Raw genomic sequence first — 24,429 nt, forward strand, 5'->3', positions numbered from 1 at the left:
ACAGATGCTGCCAGACCTGCTGAGCTTTTCCAGCAACTTTGTTTTTGAGCTGGGTCTTTAGATTGCCAGCTCAGTGATATTACCACAATGTCTTTGTCTTTACCCTAGACCAAGCAGCGAATTAACAAGGTGATTAGTTGATGAGACCCGGTGCTGGTGAAACTACGGTTATTGAGGTATATAGCTTACCCAAACTGGAGAGCAAGCTTGACAAATCCTTTCCTGTTCTTCAGCAGCAGTGTTAATGCTCCTGGTCTTGCATCTAGAGCTTCTGGGGCCCCTCCAATGACAATGACAGCCACATTGCCACCTTCTGCTCTCTTCAGCAAATACTGTGCGCTCTCCTTGGCTGACGGCACTAGACCTGGAATGGGGGAAGAATGCAGAGTGGAAGCCAAGAACCATGGAGTAGTCATAGAGATTTCAGAAAGAACGTGCACAAATGTAGCACCTTTTGCAGCCTCAGGACATGACAAAGCTCTTTACAGACATGAGCACTTTCTGAAGTGCGAGGATGTATAAACATATGAATTAGAAGCAGGGGCAGACCATTCGGCCCCTCTAGCCTGCACTGCCATTCAGTAACATCATGGCTGATGTGATTACTGACATTTTCTGTGTATCCCCAATAACCTTTTTGTCTCTTCACTTGCCAGGAATCTATCTGTCTCCACATTAAGAATATCGAAAAACTTTGCTGCATATTGAATACCCACAGTTTGAAAACAGTTTTTTTTTCCTCATTTCAGTCCATAATTAAAAGTATGTAAAAATAGAAAGACACAATGTTAGAGTTCCTAATGAAGCCATTGCGAGTACGCAATGACCTATTTTGTTGTAAATGCTACTCACCATAAAATGATAGTGAACTTGAGTTCGTTCAAACCACTGTCTCTTAAATCCTTACTTGCAACAAGATCCGTTCTTCCATTGTCTATGTTCTTCGCTGATCTACGCTGGCTCCCGGTCTAGCAAGTTTGAAACTTCACATTTTTAAAATTCCTCTGTGGTCTCACTTGCTCCCTCTTAGCAACACATCTTGGGCAGAATGTCTTGGAAGTGTCAGGAGCCACAACTGATATGGGAAGGTCAGCAACAAGTGCAGGGACAAGTTCTCATTGGGGGCTCTGGGCACACATTGGAGGGTCTGACTCCTCCCTTACTGAAGTACTAATCTCATATTTTATTACCAAAGCAAATCCATCTCCTTTTCCGTCCTTCCTAAACATCAAATATTCAGTTCCCAGCCCTGGTCACCATGTGGTTAAGTTTGTGAAATGGCAATGAGATCATATCCATTTATCTCTATTTGTGCCTTTAGATCATTTTGTTGCGAATGCTGTGTGCATTCAAGTAGAGCGAACTTAACTTTGTCTTTTTGATGTCTTTCCGCAATCAAGGTATCCGTGATGCTCAACTTTATTTCTCCTATCTTCGAGTCTCCCTTGCAGCTTTTCCATTCCATTCACTAAAGTTTAAACCAACCCCTCAGCACTAGGAAACCTCCCTGAGAGGTTTTATTTATATTCATTTGCAGAATGTGCACATCATTGTCTGGGTCAGCTTTTATTGCTCATCCCTAGTTGCCCTTGAATACAACAGAATGGCTTGCTCAGCCATTCCACAGGGCAGTTAAGAGTCAAGCACATTGCCATTGGTCTGGAGTAACATGTAGGTCAGACCAGGTCAGAATGGCAGATTTCCTTCCCTGAAAAGCATTAGTGAACCCAGTAGTTTTTAACCCCCAACAATTGTTCCATTCATTCCAGATTTCAATTGAATTGAAATTCCACCATCTGCCATTTGAACCCAGGTCCCTAGAACATTACACGAATCTTTGGATTGCTAGCCTCACCGTTAACCCATTGCCTCCCCAGTAGCAATACCTATCCCATTAGGATGTAACCCATTGGTTCATACAGGTATCACCTGCCCTGAGAACTAGCTTTAGTCTTTCAGATATTTTATTGAATACACATTCCACCCGCTGTCACGATGGGATTTAGAACCAATATCCCCAGAACCTGGGTCTGTGTATTACTAGTGCAGTCATATTAACACAGCACCACTGTCTCCTCAAGCACATTACATACCTCCACTCATGATATAGTCCCGGAAGAATGGGACCCTGAACCAGAGAGGCAGCATCAGTAAATGTGGCTTCAGCCCAGGGTACATTTCCCTGAACCCTGTCACCTCAGTACAGAAATTTCCAAAGGCTCCAGCTACCAATACACCATGTGGATGGAAACCAAAGATATAATTCTTTTTGGGATCCAGATCTGCTGTCTTGATGAGCTGCAAGAGAAGATCACAGTGGAAAATAAAGTCACCTTTCAGTTGAATGGAAGCATGTATCTGAGGGTTCCAGCCCCGACGGTGAATCTGAGAATCAGAGAGGGAATCCTTTCAGCCCATCGTGCTAATGCTCAGTCCCAATCATCTGCTCTTTCCTCATTTGAATACACTTAGCATCCACATCTACACTGCATCTACACCATGTAAGACATCCATCACCTTCAACATCCATTCCCTCCACCACCGACACTCAGTAGCAGCAGTGCGTATCAAAATGCACTGCAGAACTTCACCAAAAATCTCAGACAGCACCTTCCAAACCCGTGATCGCTCCCATCTAGAAGGACAAAGGCAGCAAGTAGATGTGAACACCACCTTCTGCAAGTTCCCCTCCAAGCTACTCATCATCCTGACATTGATCCTTCATTTCTTCATTGTCAATGGGTCAAAATCATGGAAATCCCTCCCTAATGACATTGTGGGTTTAACTACAACACACAGACTGCAGTGGTTCAAGAAGGCAGCTCACCACCACCTTCTCAAGGGGGCAGTTAGGGACGGGCAAAAAGTGCTGGCCCAGACAACAGCAACCACGTTGTGTGAATGAATAAATAAAAAATATATTCAAAGACAAACACAGAGAATACGAGAGAAACTCAACAGATTTGTGGAGAGAGAAACCGAATTAATGATTCGAGTACAGTTTTACCGTTTTTGAAAATGATTCAACTTGCTTCACTCACCCTTTCAGACAATGAATTTCAGATCATTATTCTATGTAATTCTTTTCCTCCTCATTTTTACATTGCTTTGAAAAAAGATTCATTTATGGAATGTGTGTCTTACTGGCTAGGTCTATATTTATTGTCCATCTCCAATTGCACCTGAGGTACTTTTGCCAATTACTATTAGTCTGTCTGCTTTTTTTAAATTAGTTCATTCATGATGTGTGAATCGCACAGGCAAAGCCAGCCCATATTGCCACCACTGACCCTTGTGCCAAAGGTAACAGTTTCTTTGTGTTCAAAATCAAAACCACTCTATGAAAAACCACTATCAAAACTATTCATTATTTTGAATACTTCCATCAAATACTCTCTTAACCACTTTGCCTCTTTGAGAATGAACCGAGCTTCCCCAGTCTCTGCACATAGCCAGTCCTTCATCTCTGGTTTGAGAATGGGAGCAAGAATATTGCACTGTATACACCTGGAGCATTGTGTGTAGTTTTGTTCTTCTTCTCTAAGAAAGGCTATACTATACAGGAAGTGATGGCCTAGTGGTATTAACACTGGACTGTTAATCCCAACACCCAGATAATGTTCTGGAGACCTGGTGAAGTTTCAATTCAATAAAAACCTGGAATTAAGAGTGTAATGATGGCCATCAATCCACTGCTGAATGTTGGGAAAGCTGATCTCATTCACTAATGTCATTTAGGGAAGGAAATCTGCCATCCTTATGTGATCTGGCTTACATGTGACACCAGGTCTCTTATCTGCCCTCTGGGCATGTAGGGATGGACAATTAATGCTACACCCACAGTCTGTGAATGATTTAAAATAAAACCTTGTCATTGAGGAGGTGCAGTGGAAATTCTCCAGCCTGATTCCTGGCATGGTAGGTTTGTCATATGAAAAGAAATCGGATTGACGACCTATAGACATTGGAATTTAGAAAAGTGAGATGCGATATCATTGAAAGCAATTCAATACAATCACATTTGATGCAATTGTGGCTTCAGCTCCACCTTCTTGCCTGTTTCCCCCAAATCCTTGAGAATCCATTATTGCTCAAAAATCTGTCTAACTCGACCTTGAATTTGTTCAATGAGTTAGTCTCAGTGCTCTCAGTGGAAGAGAATCCCACAAACTAATGACCCTCCTAGGGAGGACATAAACCTTCTCATCTCTGCCTGAATTGGGAAGCCCCTCATTCTGAATCAGTGCTCCTTAGTATAGATTCTCCCATAAGGGGAAAGATCCTCTTAGCCTCTACGCTGTCCAGCCTCCTCAGGATTTCATATGTTTCAATAAGATCACCTCTCATTATTCTTCACTCCAAGGGGCAAAGCCCCAAACTGTTCATCTTTCCTCTTAAGACAAAACCCTTCATTCCAATAATCAGCCAACAAATCCTTTCTGATCTACTTCTGATTTGATTTGTCATGGAACCACGGTGAAAAGATGAACCATGATCGAGCTGAATTTCAGAATATGTTCATGGTGCCGAATGGCCTCCTTCAGTTGCCATGTGAAAAGAGCTGCTTCTGGTTTCTCAACCAAATGTAGAACGTACAAAACTGATCTTGATCAATCGTGTCCCATCCTGTCAGAATTTCCAAAGGTTTTTTTTTTAATAAACAAAACATACATCTTGGGAGTGATAGGACAGGTGAAGGTCATGTCGAACAGTGACCTTGGACATTGAGTGCTGTGCTATAGTTTTAAAAACTATAAATTAATCTTTAACAGATTAATTGTTCAGTAAATAAATAAACACGGTTGTAGAACTGGAGCTGGAGCGGAAGAAGTTAGGAGGAGAGGAATAGAGTGCTTCTGGTATTGAATATGGTGTTTTCCACCAATAATTCACCTCTTCTCGTGTACACCTTCCACATACATAGTACCTTTAACATAAGGATCATCTAGCTCCATTCTTTTTTCATTTTTTCATGGGATGTGGGCAATGCCAGCATTTATTGCCCATCCCTGAATTCCCCTTGATCTGAATAACTTGGTCAACAACATCAGAGGGCAGTTAAGAGTCAAACACATTGCTGTGGGTCTGGAGTCACATGTAGGCCAGACCAAGTAAGGATGGCAGTTTTCCTTCCCTAAAGGACATTAGTGAACCAGATGGTTTTTACAATCACATAGACATAGAAATTAGGAGGAGTGGACCTGTGAAACCACTCTGCCATTCAATTTGACCATGGCTGATGGTAGTGGTATTATCGCTAGACTTTAATCCAGAAACTCAGGTAAAGTTCTGGGGAGATAGTAGGAACTGCAGATGCTGGAGAATCCGAGTTTCACAAGTTTCAAAATCTCCCCTCCCCCTACCGCATCCCAAAACCAGTCCAGCTCGTCCCTGCCTCCCTAACCTGTTCTTCCTCCCACCTATCCCCTCCTCCCACCTCAAGCCGCACCTCTATCTCCTACCGACCAACCTCATCCCGCCCCCTTGACCTGTCCGTCCTCCCTGGACTGACCTATCCCCTTCCTAACTCCCTAACTACACTCACCTTTACTGGCTCCATCCCCGCCTCTTCGACCTGTTTGTTTCCTCTCCACCTATCCTCTCCTCTATCCATCTTCTATCCGCCTCCCACTCTCTCCCTATTTATTTCAAAACCCCCTTCCCCTCCCCCTTTTCTGATGAAGGGTCTAGGCCCGAAACGTCAGCCTCTCTGCTCCTATGATGCTGCTTGGCCTGCTGTGTTCATCCAGCCCTGCACCTTGTTGTCTCTAAAGTTCTGGGGACCTAGGTTTGAATCCTGCCACAACAGATGGTGGAATTTGAATTCAATAATTATCTGGAATTAAGAATCTACTGATGATCATGAAACCACTGCTAACTGTTGGGAAAAAACCGATCTGGTTCACTAATATCCTTTAGAGAAGGAAATCTGTCATCCTCACCTGGTCTGGCCTACATGTGACTCCAGACCCACAGCAATATGGCTGACTCTCATCTGCCCTTTGAAATGGCCCAGTAAGCCATTCAGTTCAAAGGGCAACGCGGGAGGGGCAATAAATGCTGGCTAGCCAGTGACACCCACATCTTAGAGCGAATCATGAATAATAATCTAACTCAGCACCTTGTTCCTGTTTTCTCTTTCATCCTTGCTTTTTGCTTTTTTCAAAACCCACTACCAAATCACCCACTTGAGCAATTAAACAATTACCGATTATTAAGTACTGCCCCTCCAGGGACAGTGCAACAATAACAAAAACAAAAATACAAAGAAAGTGGGGGAACAAGGGAGGCGTTAAATCAAAATGATTTCGGTGGGGGGTGAGATAATGCACTACAGACCCTGTGTTGTCCACCTCTCTCTATAGGGTGTCTTGATGCTCCCTTTCCAAGGCAACCCGAGTACGGATATAGTCACAGAAAAGATGCAGGCACTTGGAAATCATGACCTCTTCAGGTTGATTAGCCATTTAGCCAAACAAACTGGGGACATTCTTTCTTTAATTAACTCCTTCTAACTCTATTGTAGATATTTTCTGATTGATCTGTTCAGAGATGTTATTCTACACAGCTGGAGCAGGCGGGACTTGAACACAAGCCTCCTGACTCAGAGGTAGGGTCGCTACCACTGCACCAAGAAGTTACACTGGGTACTTTTTTTGACTTTCCAGCAATGAACGCCCTTAACTTGTCAATTAATGGATAATTAAAGGCCCTCAACTCTGCAGCTCCCCTATCACCCGCATCCTCAGAAGGTAGGAAAGGTTTCCCAGTTGGTGATTTCCATGCTGGTTTAGGGGGTGTGTGGGCCTCCAACTGAACTAGTGTGAAATGGTCTGGCAGGGATGGTGGCCTCTGAAAGCCTACCTCACAACTGAGCATCCAAACTCACTCATGTGCTGAGCTACCCACGATTCCCACTCTGTGACAAGCAGATCAGAAGTACCTACTTTTTGGCTGTTGGACCATAAAATCCCTATATTGCAGATGGAGGTCATTTTAGCCCATTGAGTCTGCACAGACCACCCCCTCCCCTGAAGAGCGACACAGTCAGACCCAGGACCCCACATTAACCATGTCTAGTCCACCAGCCCAGCTATCCCGGGACACTATGGGACAATTTAGCATGGCTGAGGCAATGGCCTAGTGGTATTATTGCTGGACTGTTAATCTAGAGACCCAGGTAATGTTCTGGGGACCCAGGTTTGAATCCTGTCATGGCAGATGGTGGAATTTGAATTGAGTAAAAGTCTGGAATTAGGAGTCTAATGATGACCATGAATCCATTATCAATTGTTGGAAAAAAACCATCTGGTTCTCTAATGTCCTTTAAGGCAGGAAACTGCCATCTTCACCTGGTCTGGCCCACGCATGTCTGCAGATCTATAGCAATGAGGTTAACTCTTAACACCTGTCTTGGCAATTAGGGATGGGAAATAAATGCTGGCCTAGCCAGTGATGCTCACATCTTGTTATTGAATAATAAAAAACCTAGCCTGCACATCTTTGGACTGTGGGAGGAAACCGGAGCACTCGATGGAAACTCCATGCAGACACGGGGACGATGTGCAAACTCCACACAGTCACCTGAGGCTGGAATCGAACCTGGCTCCCTGGTGCTGTGAAGTAAAAGTGCTGAGCCACCATGCTGAGCTGGAGTAGGCTTCGAGTAATTCTCTGATAGGCCTGAAGCTTTAGTGGCCCAGGCAGTGTCCAGGCCTGTGGTACGGCAAGATACCTGCCCTGCTAGCTCTTAATGAGTTGATTAGCAAGTGGTCAGGTGAGTTACCTTACCAGGCAGGGTGGCATGTTAGTCATTGACTAACACATTCACCCTATACTATAAACATGATAGTAAAATTCCACTCGCTGGTGTAGCAGTTCGGGCAGCAGAGGGTAACAGTTGGGAGGATGGCGGAGTTTAACGGTGGGGAATGCCATGGGTGCGGAATCTTGAAAGTCAAGCTGGACCAATCAGAGACATTGTGAAGAAGCAAGTTTTTGCACAAAACACACTGGAAACCTGGAACTCCCTCCCGTAAAACTCTGTTAAGGCTGAGTTTCATATCGGGCTTTCAAGACTGAGGTTGAGAGAATTTTTGTTTGCTAAAGGTACTAACATTTACCAAACCAAGTGGAAAGTATATCAGATACAGATCAGTGATGATCTAATTGAAAAATGGAATGGGTGGAGAGACTGAATGGCCTCCTCCTGTTCCAACACTCCAACAAGTAAATTGAAACCAGTGAAATTACAATGCAGGGCTTTGAGGAATCTAGTCAAAATCTAGCCCCATTGTAGCTTCTGTTTCCCATAGCATAGTTAACCATTCACCTTTGTAAATTGTCTCTGGAGATCCTGACCGACAGTAACCCAGCTGGGTTAGATTTAGATAGCAACGGTTTTTGCAGGAACTTAGAAAGGAAAAGAGTAAATAATGTGAATGTCAGTTCATTAGGGAGGAGTAATGGGTAGTCAATAATAAATAATGAGGAAATAGTGGGTGAAATGAGCTGATGTTTTGCTTCTATCTTCTCCTGAGGATACAAAAAACATCTCAAAGATGGCTATTTGTCAGGAGGTGGAAGGGAGAGGAACTTAGAGAAGTTTTAATCATGAAGATTATGAGTAAATTGATGGAGCTGTGGGCTGAGAAGTCTGAGTCCAGATGGATTTCATAGGATCCCTAGAGTGTGGAAGCACGCCAATCAGCCCATCAATACTGACCCTCTGAACAGCATGCCACCTAGACCACTTCCCATCCCTCTATCCCTATATTTCCCATGGCCAATCCACCTAACCTGCACATTTTTGGACTATGGCAGGAAACTGGAGCAGCCGGAGGAAACACATGCAGACATGGGGAGAACATGCAAATTCCACACAGTCATCCAGTCTGGGTCCCTAGTGCTGTGAGGCAGCAGTACTAACCACTGTGCCACCGTGCTGCCCTAGTTTCACCTTAGTGTCTTCAGTGAGGTTGCAAATGAGGTACTAGATGGGTTGGTTTTAATTTTGCAAAATTCCCAAGATCAGGAGAGGATCAATCAGACTGAAAAGTAGCAAATACAACTCCTCTATTCAAGAAGGGAGGAGATAGAAAACAGGAAACTACAGGCCAGTTAGGTTGATATCTGTTCTAGGAAATATATTAGAATTGATCATTAAAGAGATCATAGCTGCACATCTAGAAAAGCACAATACAATGAGGAAAAATCAGTTGTAAACAGGAAATGATGTTCAACCAATTTATTGGAGTTCTTTGGAGGGATAATGCATGCTATGAATAAAGGGGAACTCATAGATGTACTCTACTAGGATTTCCAGAAGACATTTAATTAGATGCCATGTCATGGGTTATTGTGGAAAGTAAAAGCTCATGTCCAGAGATGATTGGCTAGCTGGCAGAAAACAGAGTATGAATAAATGGGTCTTTGGCTGAAAGGCAGGATGGGACTATGAGTGTCCTCTAGAGGTCTGTGCTAGTGCCTCAGCTTTTTATTGTTTACGTCGATGACTTAGATTATTCTTTTTTTAATTCATTCACAGGAAGTAGGCATCATTGGCTAGGCTAGCATTTATTAACCATTTCTAATTGCCCAGAGGGCAGTCAAGAATCAACCACATTGCTGTGGGTCTGGAGTCACATGTGGGCCATACCAGGAAAGGATGGCAGTTTCCTTCCCTAAAGGACATTGGTGACCCAGACTGGTCCCTCTGATAATCAACGATGCTTATGGTCATTGTTAGACTTCTAATTCCAGATTTTTATTGAATTCCAATTTCACCATCTGCTGTGATGGATTCACACTCAGGACCCCAGCACATTTCCTGAGCCTCTGGATTAATAGTCCAGTAATAATACCACTAGGTTATCGCCTCCCCAGATGAGGAGAGTGAAGACATTGTAGCTACATTTGTAGACAAAATCAAATTGGGTCGAAAGTATTTTGTGAAGAAGACATAAGGAAGTTTACAAATGTAAATCTGGCAGATGGAGTATAATGTGGGAAAACATGAAATTGTTCACTTTGGCAGAAGGGGAAAAAGAAAGTACGAATTCAACAGAAAATAACTGTGGTGTACTGAGGTTACTGAGGTGCAGAGAGATTTATGTGTTCTGGTAGTTGAGTCACAAAAGGTGAGTATGGATGTGCAGCCCTTAACTAGGAAGGCAAATGGAATACTCTCCTTTATTACAAGAGGAATTGAATACTAAAGTGAGGATGTTTTGCTTCAGTTACAGAGGACATTGGTGAGGCCACATCTCAAATACTGCGTACAGTTTTGGTCTCCTGATTTAAGGAAGGCTATAAATGAATTGGAGGTGGTTCAGAGATTACTAGATTGATACCTAGGTTGTCTTGTGAGGGAACACTGACAGACTGGGCATGTTGCTGCTAGAATTTAGAAAGCTGAGGGGGTGACTGGATTGAAGGGTATAAAACCCTGAACAGTCTTGGCAACATGGATGCGGAAAGGATGTCTCCCCTTGTGTATTGATCCAGAACCAGGGAGCCACTGTTTTCAGATCAGGGATTACCCTTTCAGGATGTGGAGATGCCAGTGTTGGAGTGGGGTGGACAAAGTCAGAAGTCGCATGATGCCAGGTTATAGTCCAAAAAGGTTTTGGAGCGCAGCCCTTTATTCAGGTGCAGTGAGAGAGGAGAGCACACAAACACAGGGTTGATAGGCAGAGAGATCAAGGGCAGAGAGATCAAAAGATCATAAAGCTGATCATACACCAGTTGATTCAGAGAAGGATCTCTGATGGAGATCCAATGAAGGGGTTGGATTGTCTACTTCTGCTCCTATTTCATATGTTTGAATGACAAAGTACACCCAACATATGATGGTGTAGCCTTCACGAGGCATTTAATATCTATTCCTAGACTGCCATAAGGAGTCGGTGATATTAGTGAGTAGCTTGCTAGACTGGGTCATTGGGCAGTTATGAGTCAACCACTTTGCTGTGGGACTGGAATCACATGTACGCCAAATCAGGTAAGGATGGCTGATTTCCTTCCCTAAAGTACATTAGTGAATGAGGTGAATGAATGAATGATTTATTGTCACATATATCTTGAAGATACAGTGAAAAGTATTTTATCAGCACAATCTAGCCGCCTTTTGAGTTGCAATAAGGATAAAAAGAAATTTCTTAAATAAGAGTTCGTCCTCTGTTCAAATTGGGGTCTCATGCTGGGCCTCAGGGCTTCTGCAAGGTCTCTGCAAGGTGTTCTTATCCTCAAGGAGACCTGCTGCTCCAGGTACAGCAATGAAGATGCTGATACCCAGGATCTGAGAGATTCATGTTCACCAACACCAATACCAGCTGTTTAATTTTCAGATATTTTTAAAATGCAAATATTCTGCAGATGCCAACTCGGATTTTATCAAAGGCCTTACATAAAGAATTAAGCCAATTTGGCTGAACATACAAAATCTGTGCTCCACTTGAGCCTCCTCCGATCATCTTCATCTCACCCAGTCAACATATTCCTCCATTCCTTTCTCCTTCATGCATTTATGTAAGAATCATGAAATGTGCCCTCAGTGTTCCATTTTCTCACCATGCTGCTTTGTAAAGATGTTTCTCCTGAATTCTTTGTTGGATATGTTAGTAATTGTTAACAATTTAATGCTTGTAGTTCTGGTCCTGTGAGTGGAAAAGTCTTTCCCCTAAAACCTTTAAATAATCTTTAAAATCTCCATCAGGTTATTGGCTCCTCCCCACAATCTTCTCTGTTCTAGAGGAAGGGCACCAGACTGTTCAATCCTTCCTGATAGGTAAATGCGCTCAGTTCTGATATTGTTTCAGTAAATCTTTCTCGCAGCTCCTCTCAGTGCCTCTAGATCAATTTTATTCTAGGAGGCTAAAACTATTCAACAGTTCTCTGAAGGCAGAATTGTTAGTCCTGCCAGTCCTCACCACAATTAAGCGTCCATTTATTGACTATCTAATGGCCACTTTCTGCCTGACCTCATTTTTGACACCATGTGAGTGTTCAGGGTCAAGGAGAAAGCCCAGAATATCACTCTGCTAAGATTTCATGGGATTCAGCAATCACGGCCTCCCAAGGCATTTAGAAACATAGAAAACAGAGCAGGAGTAGACCATTCAGCCCTTCGAGCTTGCTCTGTCATTCAATATGATCATGGTGGATCACCCAATTCAGTCCCCTGTTCCAAAACTGCCCCCCATAACCGTTTTATCCCTTTAGCCCTAAGAACTTTATCTAACTCCTTGAAAACAGTCACTGTTTTTTATTCAACCACTTTCTGTGGCAGAGAATTCCACAGGCTGTCCACTCTCTGGGTGAGGACTTTTCTCCTCATCTCAGTCCTAAATGGTCTACCCCACATCCTTAGACTATTACCAATTTCCTTCTACCAAGCTCCCACAACCCCAACCCCAGCCAAGTCCAACTCCTACAGGCCTTGCCAACCCTCTCTGCTCTGAGCCTCCCCATTCTTGCCCCAATGCTCATCCGGCCCTGGATTTCAGGATGTAGAGTCTGGGGACTGCTTTAAATTCCAGTGTTGGCCACTAGTGCCTCTGGAATTAGAGAGATTAGCCAAAAGCTCGCTGATATGGGATTGCCACCAGAGTGACAGGCACAAGCATTGTTTGAAGCCCATTAAGTGGCCAGGAACTGCTGTGATTGGTGGGGAGTATTCTTTGTCAACCCTTCACCCGGTAGGCTATGCAACCTCAAACATCATGCGCTGAGTGTGGTCCTAGTTTCGTACCAGCTGAACATAAAATCTCTCAAATGCTTGAACTCATGTCTTATTCATCTAAACCTTTGGATTGGTAATCTTGAAATCAATTAGATTAGCATCCCCACTTATTTCTTTCTCTGCACGTGTGGCTCGTTACCACATCTGATTTTGAAGAACCATTAGAATAGTTACTTTCCTTTGTATGAATAAACTCGGAAACCCAAAACACAGTGCCTGGGTTAATGATTGTCCCTTGTCCTCTTCTGTAACACCCTCTGAACCCTGTGTTTACTCAATGCATGTTAATCCCACTACGTCAGGAACAGGATGGAAACATTGATATTGGTTTGGGTGATAATATTGATGGAAAGTCACCCATGCACACCATTTGAGTTAACCCTTCACAGCACAAACACAGATCTCTCCAGGGTCAGTGCATTCTTTATTCATTCATGGGAATAGGCAGCATTTATTACCTGTCCCTAATTGCCCAGAGGGCAGTTCAGAGTCAACCACATTGCTGTGGGTCTGGAGTCACATGTAGGCCAGACCAGGTAAGGGTGGCAGTTTCCTTCCCTAAAAGGCATTAGTGAACCAGATGGGTTTTTCTGACAATCAACAATGGATTCATGGTCATCATTAGATTCTTAACTCCAGATATTTTATTGAATTCAAATTTCACCATCTGCCGAGGTGGGATTTGAACCCAGGTTCCTGGAATCCTTTTCTGGGTCTCTGGATTAACAGTCTAGCGATAATACCACTAGGCCATCGCCTCCCCCAATTCATGGTAAAATGAGGGGAGACAGCGTACTCATTGATCGGAAGAGCAAATTCTTGATGACCAATACTGGGGATATGCAGGTAGTTGGAGTTGAGATCACTCATGATCTTATTAAATTATGGTGCAGGCTTGAACAGCCTAATGGCCCACTCTTGTTCCTTGTTCATATGTTTTTATGGTAAGGCAGAAATCCACACCCATGTTTCTGGGCCTGTCTTGTCTAGAGCTAACAGAATTGTTGCACTGCATGTTTACTGAGGAGGGAGAATGATGGCACTGTGGTAGTATCTCTGGACCAGAGAACCAGGCTAGTATTCTGGGGACATGGATTCAAATCCCACCACAACAAGTGGCAAAATGTAAATTCAATTGAAAAATCTATTCTTGATAATAGATGCCATGAGATTATCACAAATTGTTGTTTAAAAAGCCTATCTGGTTCACTATTGCTTTTAGGGAAGGAAATCTGACATCCTTACCTGGTCTGATATACATGTAACTCTGGACCCACAGTGATGCAGTTAAGTCTTACACTACCTCTGAAATGACCCAGAAAGTCACTCAGTTCAAGGGCAACCAGGGATGGACAATAAAATACCAGTGATGCTCACATTGCTTGGAAGAATAACCAACCAAAGAAAAATCTGAGATTGGATTTCAAATCCACATTTTATTTAATTGAATTTAAATTCCCTCATCTGCCATTTGAACTCATGCCCTACCCCACTGCCCTTCACAAAACACCACCCCCACCGATTCCTAGGCCAGTGACCACCATTCTATCATTGTCTCAATGCATGTAGAGACTTCTCCTCATAACTCCTGTATGTTTTCCCTTTGCAGATCTAGAAGGGAGCAATTTAACACTGAAATTAAACAAAGAACTGTGGATGCTGAAAATCTGAAACAAAAGCAGAAATTGCTGGAGAATCTCAGCAGGTCTGGTAGCATCCAGTTCTGAAAAAGTGTCACTAGACCTGAGATGTTAACTCTGTTTTCCCTCCACAGATGCAGCCAGACTTACTGAATCTTCTCCAGCAGTTTCTGACATTGTTTTTGTTAACACTAAATATTGTCTTAACTGGACTTCCCTACAATGCGCTCATCCACTGTTGGTATCATTGAAAAGAGTGGAAGACCATTCACAGGGCACTTGGATGCCAACAACCCTTCATAAGACATTCCTCGATCAGGTGCTTTGAGATGTTTTACTATGGTAAAGGCACTATATAAATGCAAGTTTATGAGGATTACACACCATGTGAGTGTAACTTTTTAACTTCTATGAAAAAAGCCATTGATGCATTTGTTTATTTCTGAGTGAAAATGTAGGATAAATTTCTAATCAGTCACACTTGGAAATTGAAATAAATGCATTGCAAACTATCGCAATCAACCTATTCATGGAAAGTGCAAGGGAAAACAAATCTGCCCCCATTTGAATTGTCACACATTTGAGCTTCATCTTGTGGTTAAAAACAGAACTGCAGACATTTTGTAAATCTAGCCCAGTTTTATTCGGGGCAGGAAAATGTGCTGGATATCTGAAACAAACGTAAAATGGAAATTGCTGGAGAACTGAAGAAGGGTCACTGGACTCGAAACATTAACTCTGCTTCTTTTACCACAGATGCTGCCAGACCTGTTGACTTTCTCCAGCGTTCTCTGTGTTTGTTTGATTCTTCACATCAAACTAACTGGATGCAGTACTGGGGACATTGCATGTGTGTAAAAGCAGGTGTATAGAGACATAGAGTCATGCAGCACAGAAGAAACCCTTCAACCCATTGCATTAGATGTTATCTATTGAAAGACAATTTTATTAACCTTTGGCTCCCTCCACAGACTGAATCTGATATGAATACAGTCGGGAGTTCATGGTTTGTCTTGACATTTGTCATCCAGAATAGATAACTCCTTACTGAACAATTCATATCTGACAGTTCTTCAAAAAACACAGGCTTTTCTGCTGTGTATCTGATCATCGGATCAAAAGGGCAATATTTACTTGTTTGCTTTACTTTATAGCAAGATTTTCTCCATCCAGTAAGTAGTGGGAATGTGGATCTTGCTATCAAAAGGTACATTATCCCCATTGATGACAGGATCCAGAACCTTTATAGAACTGATTCGAGGCAATTGGCAAAAGAGGGAAATGGTGATACAGGTAGTTCTCCTATAACATGATATTACATTCTTGTATGACCTTACGCTATAGAAAATCGTGCTATAGAAAACCACCACAGAAGATTGCTTTATAGGGAAATCGCTACAGAAAATTGCTATACCTGTACAGCAGAAAGTTCGTATTATCCAAACAGCGTTCACTATTCATCAATCGCGTTATAGCCAATTTGTGTTAACAAAACAAGCGTTATAGCAGAACTACCTGTATGAGGAGCGAGCGGTTAGGGTCTGGAATGTACTTTCTGAGAGTGTGGGGGAGGCATGTTCACTCGAGGGGTTAGGGTCTGGAATGTACTGTCTGAGAGTGTGGGGGAGGCATGTTCACTCGAGGGGTTAGGGTCTGGAATGTACTGTCTGAGAGTGTGGGGGAGGCAGGTTCACTCGAGGGGTTTGGGTCTGGAATGTACTGTCTGAGAGTGTGGGGGAGGCAGGTTCACTTGAGGGGTTAGGGTCTGGAATGTACTGTCTGAGAGGGGGGGGGGAGGCAGGTTCACTCAAGGGGTTAGGGTCTGGAATGTACCATCTGAGAGTGTGGGGGAGGCAAATTCCAACGAGGAAGAAGCCTGAAAGGCAGCTGGTTCAGGACAATTCAACACTAAAAATGAGAAAGTTGGCAACATCAATTGAAACGAGGCTGTGCATTTTGTTTACATAGGGGTGAATAGTACTAAGGACCAAATTCACGGGATAACTTCAAAGCTATTTCTCAATCAGTCAGAGCATTGTGTATAGGATTCAGGGCATCTTTTTGCAACTATACAAGATGTTGGTGAGGCCACATTTGGAGTACTGTGTGCAGTTCTGATCGCCCTACTGTAGAAAAGATATTATTAAACTAGAAAAGATTTACTAGGATGTTCCCTGGACTGGAAGGTGGGAGTTATAAGGAGAGGCTGGATAGGCCGGGACTTCTTTTTCTGGAGCATAGGAGACTGAGGGGTGACCTTACAGAGGTGTATAAAATCATGAGAGGCATAGAAGGTAGATAGCCAACAGCTTTTCCCCCTGGTAGGGGAGTCTAAAACTGGAGGAAATAGGTTTAAGATGAGAGGGGAGAGATACAAAAGGATCCAGAGGAGGAATTTTTCACTCAAGAGGGTGGTGAGTGTCTGGAATGGGCTGCCAAAGGTAGTGGTGGAAGCGAGTACAATTTTGTCATTTAAGAAACATTTGGACAGATACATGGATGAGATAGGTATGGAGGATATGGACCAAACGCAGGCAAATAGGACTAGTTTAAATTGTGAAAATTGGGCGGCATGGGCAAGTTGAGCCGAAAGGCCTGTTTCCATGCTGTAGACCTCTATGACTCTAGGAAGGTGGTCATGTGTTATGACTTAAAAAAAAATCTTACGTTTACCTATCAATCAGGAAAGGCAAGCTGGGTCTCTTAAGAAAGCAAAATACTGCAGATGCTTGTGATCTGAAATAAAGATGGAAAGTCTTGGAGAAACTCAGCAGATCTGGCAGCATCTGTGGAGAGAGACACAGAGTTAACATTTTGAGTCAAGCAAGACAAGGGAGCACACAAGGAATGGTAGGACACTAGGAAGCTCAGAGGAACATGGATTTTTGGGGCTTGTCGGCAGATCCCTGTAGGTGACAGGACAGGTTACTAGGCCTATTAATAAGATATATGAGATGCATGCTTTTGTCAGTCGTGGCCTAGATTGTAAGAGCAGGGACGTTATATTGGAGCTGAACAGGACTTTGGTGAGGCCCTAGCTGAAGTACTGTGTACAGTTCTAGTCACTGCACTATAGGAAGGATGCGGTGGCACTGGGGAGGCTGCAGAGGAGATTCACCAGGGTGCTGCCTGGGATGGAGCTTTTCAGCGATGAAGAGAGGCTGGATAAGCTCGGGTTGTTTTCTTTAGAGCACAGAAGACTGAGGGGGGACCTGACTGAGGGGTAATAGATGATGAGGGACATAAACAGGGTGGATAGAAAGCAGCTAGGCCCAAAACGTCAGCCTTCCTGCTCCTATGATGCTGCTTGGCCTGCTGTATTCATTCAGCTCTACACCTTGTTATCTCTTGTATTCTCATTAGCTGAAGGGTCAATAATGAGGGAGCATTATTTTAAAGTGAAAGGCAGGAGGTTTAGAGACAATATGAAGAAAACGTTTTCACCGAGGGTGGTGAGGGTCTAGAATACACGCCTGGAAGGGTAGTAGGGACATGAAATATCACAGCCTTTAAATGGACTTGGATAAGCATCTGCAGTGTCATAACATTCTAGGTTATGAGTCTTGTTCGGGAACTGGGACTAATGTAGTTGGTAGTATATTTTTGGTGGTAGAGACTTCATGGGCTGAAGTGTTTCATCCATAATATGAGTCTATAATTCTATATTTCTTCAATGTACGATGCCGTCAGCTGCCCAGGCCCTAGCTCCAGGATTCCATCTCTCAACCTTTTATTGACCTTAGTAGGATAATAGGTCGGCACAACATTGTGGGCCGAAGGGCCTGTACTGTGCTGTACTGTTCAATGTTCTAACCTTGCCATTTTTGATCTGTCTCCGCTTCAGAAGCTTCCTTAAAACAATCACTTTAATCAAACTTTTACCAACTACATTAGTCCCAGTTCCCGAACAAGACTCATAGCCTTGAACGTTATGACACTGCAGATGCTTATCCAAGTCCATTTAAAAGCTGTGATATTTCATGTCCCTACTACCCTTCCTTGATCTTGATGCAATGACTGTAAGGAAAATTTGTAGCTGCTTTAAAATGTCTGATGAATCTGTGACTAATTTTAAAATTTTTGTAAAGGATATTTGATGATTTATATCCAGAGGTATCAATTGTACCAGAGGTATCAATTGTAATTTTTCGAAAATGAGAAATTCTAGGCTATGTGATTTGGATACTCCCGACTTGGAAGCTGTGCCAAAAGGAAGGAAATTAAAATAGTTCCTGTGGTAAGCAGCCAAATAAAAAAGAGAGAATCAAGAAGTCACTTGGGAGAGTAGGATTCTTCAGCATTCGAAAAGCATATTTAGGATTACTGTTATTGTTTTTTTTCCAGTTTCTATGTGATTGAATGGCCAGAATTGCCCATGCCATGTGAACAGGTAGATACACACCACTACAACTGATGGGGGAAGGATGTTTGAGAAGGTTCTGGAAAGATGTCTTCCAATCATATAGAACATTTCAGGGTGAAACCCTACAGACAGGAAAGTTGCTGCCAGCCATGAATCCCTGAAGGATGGGAGCTGCAATTTGACCCAAGGAAGATTTCGGCCTGAATGGACTGTGTGCCTGAACCTAGGCCATACAGAAACAGCAGACTTCCCAGTCACTTTGTGAAATGTACCTGTTATCCCCTGTATAAATTATAGTTCATAAAATAATGACTTGACTATTAATTTATAATTAACTTATGTTGATTCTGATTCATACTGAAGTAAACATTACAAAAGTATGAAATTTTTGTCAAGTAATTTCTTCATTTAGAGGTTGATCAGTAAAATCTTTTGACTTACAGGTCCCCACAGGGATTGCAATATTTGCCTATCTTATTTTGTTCAGCATCAAATTCTGTCAACTGCAGTTCCTGTGAAGAGTTATGCGATGATTTACTGGAATGCACAATAGTACAGCACAGGAACAGGCCTTTTGGCCTACCAATTCTGTGCTGACCATGATGCCATTCTAAACTATTCTCATCTCCTGCACATGGTCCATATCCCTTTATTTCCTGCCTGTTCATGTGGCCATCTAAATGCCCCTTTAACATTGATACCGTACCTGCTTCTACCACCTCCCCTGGCAGTGTGTTCCAGGCACCTACCACCCTCTGCGTAAAATACTTGCCCTGCACATTTCCTTTCCCCCTCTCTCCTTAAACCTATGCCCTCTAGTATTTGACATTTCCACCCTGGGAAAAAGACTCCAACTGTCCACTCTATCCATACGTCCCATAATTTTATCTACTTCAGCCCCTCAGCCTCCGATGCTCTAGTGAAAACAATCCAAGTTTGTCCAACCTCTCCTTATAGCTAATGTACTCCAATTCAGGCAGCATCTTGTTAAACCTCTTTTACACCCTATCAAAAGCCTACATATCCTTCCCATAGTGTGGTGACCAGAGCTGCACACAATACTGCAAATGCGGCCTAACTGAAGTTTTATACAGCCTCAACATGACTCGCCAACTTTTATACCGAATGCCCCAACCAATGAAAGCAAGCATGCTGCAGGCCTTCTTTATCAGCTTATCCTCATATGACAAGCCCTTCATCCCTGGGTTCAGCCTCGGGCGAATGTCTGTGGGGAGTTTGCACATTCTCTCCGTGTCTGTGTGGGTTTCTTCCAGGTGCTCTGTTTTCCTCCCGCAGTCCAAAGATGTGCAGGTTAGGTGGGTTGGCCATGCTAAATTGCCCCGTAGTATCCAAGGATGTGCAGACTAGATTGGCTAGCCATTGTAAAACCCAAAGCAAGGTTATGGGAATGGAGTGGGGAGGTGGGTCTGGTTGGGATGCTCTTCACACAGTTGGTGCAGACCCAATGGACCAAATGGCCTCTTTCTGCACTGTAGTGATTCTATGATCATTCTTGTAAACCTCCTCTGGACTCCCAACAATACCAACACATCTTCTTTAGATATAGGGCCCAAAACCTTTTTTTCCCCTTCATTCATTAACAGGATGAGGGCATCACTGGCTAGGCAGCATTTATTGCCCATCCCTAATTGCCCAGAGGGCAGTTAAGAGTCAATCACATTGCTGTATGTCTGGAGCCACAGACCAGGTAAGGATGGTAGTTTCCTTTCCAAAAGGACATTAGTGAACCAGTGATAGTAGGAACTGCAGGGCCTTGAGGTGGGAGGAGTGGACAGGTGGGAGGACGGGTAAGGGAGGCACTGCATCCCAAAACCAGCCCAGCTCGTCCCCGCCTCCCTAACCTGTTCTTCCTCGCACCTCCATCTCCTACCTACTAACCTCATCCCGCCCCCTTGACCTGTCCGTCCTCCCTGGACTGACCTATCCTGTCCCTAACTCCTCACCTTTACTGGCTCCATGCCCGCCTCTACGACCTGTCTGTTTCCTCTCCACCTATCTTCTCCTCTATCCATCTTCTATCCACCTCCTCCCTCTCTCCCTATTTATTTCAGAACCCTCTTCCCCTCCCCCATTTCTGATGAAGGGCCTAGGCCCGAAACGTCAGCCTTTCTGCTCCTATGATGCTGCTTGGCCTGCTGTGTTCATCCAGCTCTGCACCTTGTTGTCTCAGATTCTCCAGCATCTGCAGTTCCTACTATCTCTGGTACGAGCTGGGCTTGTTTTGGGATGCAGTCGGGGGAGGGGAGATTTTGAAGCTTGTGAAGTCCACATTGACACCATTGGGCTGCAGGGCCAATGTGTTGATCCAACACATCATCTTCCGCCATCTGCAATCCGATCCCACCACTAAAGACATCTTTCCCTCCCCACCCTTATCTGCTTTCTGGAGGGACCACTCTCTCCGTGACTCCCTTGTCAGCTCCACACTCCCCTCCAGCTCCACCACACCCGGCACTTTTTCCTGCAACCGCAGGAAGTGCGACACCTGCCCCCATACCTCCTCCCTCACCCCCATCCCAGGCCCCAAGAAGACTTTCCACATCAAGCAGATGTTCACCTGCACATCTGCTAATGTGGTATACTGCATCCGCTGTACCCGGTGTGGCCTCCTCTACATCGGGGAAACCAAGCAGAGGCTCAGGGACCGCTTTGCAGAACACCTACGCTCAGTTCGCAATAAACAACTACACCTCCCAGTTGTGAACCATTTCAACTCCCCCTCCCATTCCTCAGACGACATGTCCATCCTGGGCCTCCTACAGTGCCACAACGATGCCACCCGAAGCTTGCAGGAACAGCAACTCATATTCCGCTTGGGAACCCTGCAGCCCAATGGTATCAATGTGGATTTCACAAGCTTCAAAATCTCCCCTCCCCCTACCGCATCCCAAAACCAGTCCAGCTCGTCCCCGCCTCCCTAACCTGTTCTTCCTCCCACCTATCCCCTCCTCCCACCTCAAGCCCCACCCCCATCTCCTACCGACTAACCTCATCCTGCCCCCTTGACCTGTCCGTCCTCCCTGGACTGACCTATCCCCTCCCAGCTCCCCACCTACACTCACCTTTACTGGCCCCATCCCCGCCTCTTCGACCTGTTTGTTTCCTCTCCACCTATCCTCTCCTCTATCCATCTTCTATCCGCCTCCCCCACTCTCCCTATTTATTTCAGAACCCCCTTCCCCTGCCCCTTTTCTGATGAAGGGTCTAGGCCCAAAGCGTCAGCCTGTCTGTTCCTATGATGCTGCTTGGCCTGCTGTGTTCATCCAGCTCTGCACCTTGTTGTCTTGGGTTTACCAGGATGTTGCCCGAATTGGAGTGTATTAGCGAAAAGGAGAGGTTAGACACATTTGGATTGTTTTCACTCGAGCATCGGAAGCTGAGGGGGTGACCTGACAGAAGTATTACAAAATTATGGGACATATGGAAAGAGTGGACAGTTGTAGTCTTTTTCCCAGGGTGGAAATGTCAAATACTAGGGGGCATAGTTGAGAGGGGAAATATTTAAAGGAGATGACGAGGAAAGTTGTTTTAATTAGAGGGTGGTCAGTGCCTGGAACGTGCTGCCATGGGAGTTGGTCGAAGAAGATACAATAGCCACATTTAAGAGGCATTTAGACAGACACATGAACAGGCAGGAAATAGGGGCATATGGACCATGTGCAAGAGATGGGAATAGTTTAGAATGGCATCATGGTTGGCACAGAGTTGGTGGGCCCAAGGGCTTGTTCCTGTGCTGTACTTCTCTATGTTCTATGTTCCAGGTTCCAGTGCAATCGATATCTGTATTTTTTAGCTATTCACGAAGGCTTTTTTTCCGTTTTTTTTTTCATTTGTAATTGAATGTATGTGCCTTTAATGCTGAACATACACATCATGTTATATTTCTCAACTTTCAGTGGCTACCCATCCATGGTCTGAAATAACAAGGTGTGGAGCTGGATGAACACAGCAGGCCAAGCAGTATCAGAGGAGCAGGAAGGCTGACGTTTCGGGCCTAGAAGAAGGGTCTATGTCCGAAACGTCAGCCTTCCTGCTCCTCTGATGCTGTTTGGCCTGTTGTGTTCATCCAGCTCTACACCTTGTTATCTCATGGTCTGAATTTGTTTTTGTTTGGTCTACACATTGATAGTTGAATGATTTTTGTTTTCAGATCCTTGATCCTTGATCCTTGATCTGCCAGGGCACGGTGAGATCACTCAATCCTTCCCCCAAACAGGTTTAGAAGTGAGCCTTGTAAAAAGAATCTGAATAAACAAGGGGCCGAGGGATGCAAGGTCACTGCAAGTTTTTTTTTCATTTATTGACAGAACCACAAAGAGAAACGGAAATCAGCATTGTCCTTTTAACCCTTTTATCTACCCTCAGCTGTCTTGTGCCCGCTCATAGAATCCTAGAATCATACAGCTTAGGACAGACACTTCAACCTATTGAGTCAGCACAGACAAGAGAAATTACTTTAAATCTACACTAGTCCCACTTTCATAGAATGCCTGCAAGGTGGAAGCAGACCATTCAGCCCATCAAATCGACACTGACCCTCCAAAGAGCATCCCACTCATCCCTGAAACCCTGCATTCCCCATGGCTAACCCATCTAGCCTGCACACTCCTGGACAATTTAGCATGGCCAATCCACCCTAGCCCACACATCTTTGGACTGTGGGATGAAACCGGAGCATCCGGAGGAAACCCACGCAGACATGGGGAGAATGTGCAAACTCCACACAGACAGTCTCCCGACGGTGGAATCGAACCCGGATTCCTGGTGTTGTGAGGCAGCATGCCGCTCAGCACTGGGCCCATATCGTTAAATGTTATGACATTTCAAGTGCTCATCCAAATAGTTTTCAAAGTTTGTGAGGTTCCCCGCCTCAACCACCCTCTCAGGCAGGGCATTCCAGACCCCAACCATCCTCTATGTGAAAAGTTGTTCCTCAAATCCCCTTTAACCGCTAACCTTTCACTGTATAATTATGCTGCCTCATTACTAACCCTTCAACTAAGGGGAACAGCTGCTTTCTATTCACCCTGTCCATGTCCCTCAACATCTTAAACACCTCCATCAGGCGTATCATGGTGAGATTTAAATTCAATAAAGAAAATGTGGATTTGAATAGAGAGCTGGCTGAATGGATCAATTGTTGGAAAAAACCCATCTGGGTCACTAATGCCCTCCAGGGTAGGAAATCACTGTCCTTAGCCAGTCTGGCCTACATGTGACTCCAGATCCACAGCAATATGGTCGGCTCTTAATTGTCCTATGGACAATCTCTGTTGGCGTCAACAGTGATGCCCACATGGTGAAGTGGTAGTGTCTCTACCCTTGGAAGAGAAGGTCAGGGTTGAAGGTCCCATCTGCTACAAAGGTGTGTAATAAGATCTCTGAACAGATTGATTAGAAACTTAACAAGCTGCAATTCTGCTAAAGGTCCCAAAGCCAGGAGGAATTGCATGTCAATGGTCCTTCATAATGCACAGAATACACTGGTGAATACACATCCATAACTATGACAAAATGTGTCACAGGTTTATTGACAAATGTTTGAAAATTTTCCTGCAATCACAAAACATCTGCACCATTGACTACAGCCCTACCTCTTGTAGCTTCTGTGGTGTCCGTTCACTTTACTCTGTGTCCACACCCAGGCTTAACGAATCATCAGC

The 24,429-nt window shown here is 44.1% G+C and overlaps 1 protein-coding gene across 3 annotated transcripts in view; it reads right to left on the reverse strand.

Annotated features, from left to right (window-relative positions):
- The window catches only part of dgat2 (diacylglycerol O-acyltransferase 2), a 659,593-nt gene that overhangs the window by 83,616 nt on the left and 551,548 nt on the right, over positions 1-24,429 (reverse strand). Inside the window, exons 3-4 of one of the 3 annotated variants that reach the window (XM_048598471.1) lie at positions 2,094-2,298; positions 190-364 (exon numbers count right to left, since the gene is read on the reverse strand). The exons of the other annotated variants lie outside the window; for them this stretch is intronic. Coding sequence (XP_048454428.1) covers positions 190-364; positions 2,094-2,298 — 380 coding nt within the window. The remainder of the gene's footprint in view (positions 1-189; positions 365-2,093; positions 2,299-24,429) is intronic. 3 annotated transcript variants of the gene reach the window in all.

Source organism: Rhincodon typus, chromosome 6 (genome assembly GCF_021869965.1).
Source record: "Rhincodon typus isolate 14 chromosome 6, sRhiTyp1.1, whole genome shotgun sequence".
Classification (NCBI taxonomy): domain Eukaryota; kingdom Metazoa; phylum Chordata; class Chondrichthyes; order Orectolobiformes; family Rhincodontidae; genus Rhincodon; species Rhincodon typus.